Genomic DNA, 8,402 nt, shown 5'->3' on the forward strand with positions numbered 1-8,402 from the left:
ACTACGCCATTGCTGCCAATTTTATGTATACTCACTTCTTCATTCAGTTTGTATAATATTTGGAGGACTTTATAGCACCACAATCAAAAAAAAAAATAAAACTGAACTGTTATAAACGAAAAAAAAACTAACCATATTTTGAAACCACACCGTAAAGAAGGCAAAAATAAAAAGACACTGTCCAGGATTTTTCTATTACAGGGAGAGATAAAAAAAACTGCAACAAAGTTAAAAGCCATAATTTTTACATTTTCTCATTTCATTACAGTGGTTTTCAAAATAGTCTAACGTAGATTTGTTAATAGGTGTGGATTTATATCCCCAGATCGTGCTTCATGGTACCCATTAAAATGTTCTAGGTTCAATAGAAGCCCAAACTACAGTATTTCGTTGGATCTTGACAGGTCCTCTGTGAACCTTCCCGATGTAAGTCTTCAATACTTGGCTGCATTACCCGGAAAAAGAAAATCTTAACCAATTATTACTTCGCTTTTGGAAATTAGAAGAAACACCCAAACGAAAATTTAGCTCTCCTTCAGATAGATTTTGTGAAGAGAATTATCGCGCCACTACGGTAAGAAGTTCAGAAGGTCAGGCAAATTCTGGTCGACCCAAAGCATACTCCCTTTCAACGTATTATGTTTAGAGAGTCCCCTTCACACCAAATCCAATATTATGAATTGCAAATGGTAACCTTTGGAGTTAATTTTGGGCCCTTCTTAGCTATTCGCGCTTTGCATCAATTGGCATATTTTGAGAAAATGCATGTATGTCGATGATGTTCTCGTCGGTGCTCACGATATTAATTCGATGGAAATGAAGCGAGGAACCTCATTTTGTAACCAGTCTTGGGTGGCGCGTGCTGAGTGCAATGGTACTGAGTCCTGTTGGAATGTCCAAGGTCTGCGGCCAAAATGTTTGCGTGCCCAAGGCTTAAATACATCCTCCAGAATATTTTCGCGATAATATTCGGCATTTATTTTTATGCCACGGTCGATTAATACGAGTGGAGAGCGACTATCGGCTGTTATGGCAGCCGACATCATCACCATGTCCGGCGCTTGAGTTCTGGTGGCCAACCGAAGGTGCACATTTTCATCTGACATCTTTGGCAAGGAAAGATGAGCAATTATTTTTAGAAATGACAGATGAAAAAAAAATGAAATATTCATGGGGTTAGAATTTAACCAACTTTAAATGTTCAAAACTCTATATTAAATGTTGCGGAATATATCTCAAAATATTGGGATGACTATAGGTTCAAAGCTATGTTATGGCCTTAAAAAGTTTGATCTAAACCCGACCGAAACTCTTTTTTTTTGATCCACAAATCAATTACTATCAAATTATCTTGGAATTTTTCACAACGCAGTCTGGCTATTGGCCAGTTATATTATGAGAAAGGTAAAAAAGGCTGTTCATACCCAGAGCCACATGGCTACAGAGGGTATATATCACTTGATATGCCTAAAAGTTACTTAATAAAAGGGTCTAACTTTGGACCAAATTAGTTTCAGGACACTCCGCCTGGCTGGCTAGAGCGCACGATAACAAGGAGCACATCCGATTTGGTCCAAACTTGGTACATCGTAATATTATTATCAAAGTTAGATCTAGCTCGGAGATGAACAATATTGGTCTACTTTCGCTATATATATCCGATATACCTACTATCGGCATCTAAGTAACGGTCAGAATTGACCTATTCGTCTATTTGTGATTTCGTCGGGATTAAAAATACTCGCGGTTTAATGGAAAATTTGACTTTTATTTAACACAAATGTTGTGGCCAATTTAACCCACTAAATATTACCCGATGACCATCAAAATTGGAAGGCTTCTGCCCAGCCCTAAGCTCTAGCCCCATGCTAACTTCCGCTTTGAGTGGTCTATAACCCTGTAGAGAGACTGCAAAATCAGTTTTGGTCTATTTGCAATAGGCTTCTATTTTGGCTCTAGCCCCACCTTCATTCTAAATTTCGTGAAGATCGGGCCATAATTGCGACCTGTAGAGTGATTACAAATTAACATGGATAGAAGGACGGAAGGACATGCATAGCTAGATCGACTCAGCTCGGCGAATTAGGAAAATCCATATATACTTTCCTATGTGGGAAACCACAATTTTCGAGGTGTTACATAATTTTAGGTCCAATCAAACTTATAATACAAATAGTGTTGTAAGGTATTTGGGGCACTTTATGACTAATGATTTTGAATAATATATTAACTTGCTACGATCCCGTTTAAAGGGATTTCTTTCTTTTTTGATAACTCGCTTAAAAATTAAAAATTGTTGCCAAAATAACACTTGTATTGTTGTGAGAAATATAACCGAAGACACTATATGCCTAAAATGCAGGAATTCCAAGAAATCTTAATCCGAAAATTTCAAAAAAAAGTGTGGAAAGGGGACATTTTCTCCTTTGCGATCAATAATCCAAACCCCCATAAAAAATATAAAACGTGAGTTTTTCGCCATTTTGACCTTCAAAATCCGATAAGAGAGTTGTTTATTCAGATCTAATTAAAAATGAAATTTGACCTTGACTATTTCGACTTTAAAGATGAAGTTGGTTGAAATAAATGAATTAGTTGTTGTTCTTAATTGCAAAAGCCTCTGAGAGTGAATAAAAATTCAAAACCGTTTGAAAGATATGAACCTCGTAAATAATTCCCTTTGACCTTAATGTCTCAACTCTTTGGAAGCCCATTATCTAATGATGGGAAGAACGCCGGAACACGATCAATTTGTCATGTTTAAAAATATTACACATAGAATCCGTACAATTTATATTACGCAAAGAAGGAATTAATTGGTAACAAAACAAGTCCCAAGACTTATTCGCCGAAATAAAGGTTCTGGGAATGGAATAAAAATACTTTGTTAGCACATAAAATTTGATGATACGAAAGATATCGAATATTCATAAACATAAAAATTTCAAAGAAATAATTAATTACGGGTATTTTATTCTCTACACAAACAAATTATTTTGAAAGATTGTTTGCATTGTAGAATGATTAAAAAAACAGTTTCAAAATATCTTGTTATTTAATGTTCCCAGAAAAATAACGTGGATTACATGCAATTCTGTGGCGAATTCAAATTGCACAAAAAAAAGAAACAAACTCGAAACACAATCTCAAATATCCTTCAACCAAACGAATTCTAAGAAGAGAAAAAAACCACCAACAACCTTTATGCAACCGACACGTCCTAATTCGGAGATGAGATGACGAAGATGAGTCTTTTTCATAACCGGCATAATAAATAATCCACCTGTAGAGAAGCGGCATAAGATAGCTTGTGAAGGCTGGCCTCCACTGTTGGTGTTTTTGTTTTTTGAGTCATCATCACCAAATGTGACAAAAACAGCAACGGGCCATCGGTACCACAGCCACCGGCCAAGATCGACAACTGCAACAAAAACACAATGTATTTACCACACACTCCAGCCAAATTGTCCTCCAATATGAAATGATAATAAAAATTTGAAATTTTGCACATGTTTCGGGTAACTTTTCTCAATTTAGACTCCAGATGACAACAACAACAACACCACCACCAATCAGTAACAAGAGAATAAATATTGTGGTTGTTGGTGCTAAACTTTGGTAACTTATTTTGCGTGCTGCTATCTAGTGCGCCCATCATCACATACACACACACATACATGTCTTCTTCCCTTGAATGGCCGAATGGCTGGATGGATGGTTTGTTGGATGAATAATCTTTTGGCAGCAAAAGGGTGGGAAGGTGACGACAGCGGCGATGGCGGTATGAGGGCGTCGTTGTACTTACTGATCGCCGACTGCTTTTGCTCGTCGCTGTGACTGAATGAATGACTGATGGCCGAGATAGAGCCAGTGTGAAGTGAGTACGTTTCATCGGTACATTGTACATGTGTTGTGTACACATTAAGGTACCGATTGTCTGTCTGGCTGTCTACCTTCTATTTGAGCGAATCATAAGCACAAATCTTTACTCTTTCTTCTACTTCATGCGAGCCGTTGTTGTTGTTGGTTTGAGGGGCTTTCGTATACTTTTTTGTTGTGGCAACAATTTGTGATTCTTCATACGCTGTAGGTCTCAGTTACTCTGTGTTTTTTTGTTTTTGGGCTTCCGCTCAGTGCGTTTAGTATAAAACATGCCGTCCGCCAACAGAACATCATCAGTTACACATTGTCAACTCGCATTTTAAGTGCAAATAACGAGAACACAAGGATTAACCCCAAGACCCACATCAAGTGATTTTTGAAACCAATAAAGGATTAAATTTATTTAACATTTTTGATAAAGTGCAAAATATTAGATAAATAAATAAAAATTAATTAAAAATGTACAAGTTCACCGCCGTTGTTGTTTCCGCTCTATTGTTTGCCATTGTCTTGGCCCGTCCCGCCCAAGAACAACAGGCCGAAGCCGTAACCACCTCCACAACTCCAGCCACCATTATCAAACAAGTCGATGTAAATAATCCAGATGGCAGCTTCAACAGCAGGTATGTATTGCACTGATCAGTGGGTCGAAGGACCAAATTAAAAAAGGATTTGTGTGGTGAACGATAGATAATGTGAATACATGTAAAGCGAACATAAATTGCAAATTTTGAAACCAAAGAAAAAGTATAGTATATTTAGAAAATTTCTGTATAATAACTGGAATCTTCCGAATTTCAATTGAATTTTTCTGAATTTTAAATAGAATTTAAATCAAAATAAATTTCTGAATTCCAAATGGCTTGTTCTAATATATAATGGACTTTTTTAATTTAATGAGACATTTTCTGAATTTGCAATGAAATTTCTAAATTTCAATTAAAATGTTTAAAAATAGTTATAGTTTTGTACAGCCGACATTTTTCAAAAGTAATTAATTTTTTTCCAATGTAAGTTTAATTATTCCATGGGTTGGATTCTTCTTCTATGAAAATATGAAAAATATTTCTTTTATAAAATTTTTCAATTTTTAATAAAATAGGAAATAAGCATTCCTTCCAAAACACAAGATCAGTTGCGAAGATGAAATATGTCGGAGCACTCCTTCTTCTTCCTCCCACACACACAACAGATCAAATTTTCGAATATCTATATAACTTATGAAAAGGTAAATAAGCACTGATTTTATTCAAATTTCACACATCTAAGTATTTTTATTTACAAAAGATCTGGTGTAAAGATGGGATATATCGGTCTACACCTTCTGGTACCTGTCCCACAACGGGTCAAAACTTCGAATAATTATATCCCTCATAAAATGCGAAATAAGTATCTGATTCCTTCTAAACTTCACAAAATTCCAATATTTATACTAACTCAAGATCTGATGTGAAAATAGAATACATCAGTCCAACCCTTCTGATACCTCCACTCAAAAGGTCACTATTTTAATTTTTATGACCTCCACCATAGTATGGAGGGTATAATAGGTTTGTCATTCCGTTTGTAACACCTCGAAATATAAATCTTGGACCCCACAGAGTATATATATTCTTAATCAGCATAAAATTCTATGTCGATTTAGTCCGTCTGTCCGTCTATCCGTCTGTGGAAATCACTACGAGCGAAATCACTACGAAGTATGCAGGACTTTTGGTATTGAGAATAGGTGATGTAGGTCCACGTTTTGGTATAGCCCCCATATAATGGTACCTCCCTATTTTCGGTATTTTGGTGATTTAAGCGACATTATTCACCGGAAATGTTTCCAATTTGGTATTTAAAATTCGTAATGGGTACTACAGCTTATGACAGGAAATTATCTGTACAGGTCCACGTCTTCGTATAGCCCCAATATAACGGTAACTCCCCATATTTGAAATTTGGATGATTTTAGAAACATTATTCGCCGAATTTTTTTATTCAAGTTGCACATTTGAATACGGATTTTATTTTTTTTTTTTTTTATTGCCAAAATCGTTCCAAATGGTGGAGGGTATTCAAAGATACAGCTTTACCGCTTTTTTACTTTTTTCAAGCGATTCATTTCAAACTTGGTATATCTAAATCTCTCTCTTGACCAGAGATCTTATCTGAATATGAAAATCATGGTTATAGCGATATTATTAACCGGAATTATTTAAAATTTCGCATTTGAAGTTCGTTAAGGGTACTACAATCAGATATTCGGGTTTTTCATGATTTCAGCAACATTATTCACCGGAATCGTTTAAAATTTCGTACTCGAAGATCCTAATGAGTACTACAACCAATGACAAAAAATATTGTATGCAGGTCCAGATCTTCGTATAGCCCCCATATAATGATACCTCCCGATATTCGGTATTTTCTTCATTTTAGCGAAGTTCGTAATTGATTTTAAAGTTCGTAATGCTTACTACGGCCTATGAAAAAAATTTTTGTATGCAGGTTCACGTCTTCGTATAGCCCCCATGTAACAGTACCTCTCGGTATTCGGTATTATGGCAAAAAAATCGTATGTGCATCTTCTTATAGCAACCATATGACGGTTTTCATTTGAGTGGTAGTTTTCGAATTCTGTTTTTGAAATTCGTAAAGTTAATTCGAAATGCTGGAGGGTATTAAAAGTTCAGCCCTGCCGAACTTATCTGCTTTTTATACTTGTTCTGAATCTATTGGTAGCTTTTGAGATGCTTCTGACAAAATCTGTTATTCTGCTTATTCACGTACCCCAAAAATGAAGTTCGTCTCTGAACCCAATGACATGGAAGAAGCGCACGCATTTTGAAAATAAAATCCAATGATTTCCAAATGTTATTTATTCGTAAGACGATTCATGGTTTAATTATAGACATAAAGGAAAGGTTCATATCTAAGAAATCAATTTCTCGTATTTTGAAATTCTAATTTCTATAAAAAGTTACAAATATCGAATAACTACCCCTTCCGCTGGAGATACCGGCTAGGACCTTTAACCGCACACAAAATCGCCCGGTTCCACAAAATAGGGTCATGTCGAAACTAGAATCAATATTTATATTTTTTCCTGATTAAAATTTTTTTCCAAACTAAACTGAGCCCAAATATAGCCATTTAGTTTGGATATTGCATTGAAAATACCAAAAATCTCGAGGTACCACTATGTGGGGTCTACACAAAATAGAGGTCCAATATTTGAAATTTCCTCTGAGAAACTGAAACAACAATAGTCATAGTTAATATGACTTACTTCACACAATTTCCCAATATAAATGCATATTTGTTACGGCTACAACTGATTGTGGTGCTGTAGGTTATCATATGCCATGTCCAACCGACAAGTGCAAAAAGTTGTATCTTGCAAGAGATTGTAATTATCTTGTTTTTTTAATAATTGATTCAAATTGAAATTAATACATATTTAATAGATATAAATATAATTTCCTAATTTCATTACTATTCTCATTACAGCTACGAAACCTCCAATGGCATCAAAGTCGAAAATATCGGTTACATGAAGAAAATCCTTGTGCCCCGCCAGGAAACCGAAGATGGTCAAGTTATCGAAGAACACGAAGAGATGATTTTGGTGCAAAGCGGTTCCTACAGTTATTTGGATCCCGAGGGCAATGTCATTACACTCCGCTATGTGGCCGATGAAAATGGATTCCAGCCACAGGGTGATCATTTGCCAGTTCCTCCACAATAGAAGAAACTTAGCAAAACAAAAAAAGAAAAAACGAAAAGATATCAAACATCAAGAAGTCATAACAATTAGTTTAGTTAAATCTTAAGATCTAGTTTAAGTTTTTTTGTAAAAAAAAGTAATTGAATACTATCGAAAAACGTCAATTAAAAAGTTTTCTATTTTGTATACATACATAAATATATCTCTTCTAAGTGTCATGTACTCGATAAAATAAATATGAAATAAATATGATTTAAGAAGAAAAACAACAAAAACGAAACCGACAATAACAACAAATCATTTCAATTCACGCACAGCTTAATCTTCAAAACAAGATCTGTAAAGCATCCCAAAACCATGGCTAGTCCGATAATAATCTCATCTTTAAGGTCATTAGCCAAACATGATCCGCTATTAGCGAGGCTGAGCCTGACAATGATGCATCACCATTTGCGCCGTCACCATCATTTGCACGCATGCGTGTTTGTGGTCACAGCATTCAACACCTATCTCAGGTGGTAGTGGCAGTTGTTGCTGCTCATTGTGATTCCAACAACATTTATGTGGGTCTTCTGTTGTTGTCTTTTAACTCAAGCATTACTTATCACTTGGTTAGGCTGGTGACAGACAGGCGTCAATGGTAGTACCATTGTCTGACTTTTCAGTGTCATTGGTGGAAGTGTCATATTCATGAGTACACTTGATTCCGGAGTTAATTATAGTCTGTGCCGGCTGAATGGGAGTTTTGAGAGATACAATTGAATTAAGCAGCGAATATGCTACACATTTTGAACTATTTCTCGCCTACTTT

The 8,402-nt window shown here is 35.6% G+C and overlaps 1 protein-coding gene across 1 annotated transcript; it reads left to right on the top strand.

Moving 5' to 3' along the window:
• Positions 1-4,173: 4,173 nt before the first annotated feature.
• LOC101894450 (endocuticle structural glycoprotein SgAbd-4) lies at positions 4,174-7,871 on the top strand. The gene is made up of 2 exons (XM_005188808.4): positions 4,174-4,505; positions 7,375-7,871. The coding sequence occupies exons 1-2, from the start codon at positions 4,342-4,344 to the stop codon at positions 7,610-7,612; spliced, it is 402 nt and encodes a 133-aa protein (XP_005188865.1). The 5' UTR covers positions 4,174-4,341; the 3' UTR covers positions 7,613-7,871.
• Positions 7,872-8,402: the final 531 nt, after the last annotated feature.

Source organism: Musca domestica, unplaced genomic scaffold (assembly GCF_030504385.1).
Source record: "Musca domestica strain aabys unplaced genomic scaffold, Musca_domestica.polishedcontigs.V.1.1 10, whole genome shotgun sequence".
NCBI lineage: Eukaryota > Metazoa > Arthropoda > Insecta > Diptera > Muscidae > Musca > Musca domestica.

Bases quoted from the DNA above. Each gene is read 5' to 3' on its own strand.
- LOC101894450 (XM_005188808.4), top strand. From the start codon at position 4,342: ATGTACAAGTTCACCGCCGTTGTTGTTTCCGCTCTATTGTTTGCCATT. The intron at 4,506-7,374 runs GTATGTATTGCA...TTCTCATTACAG, and splicing joins GATGGCAGCTTCAACAGCAG to CTACGAAACCTCCAATGGCA.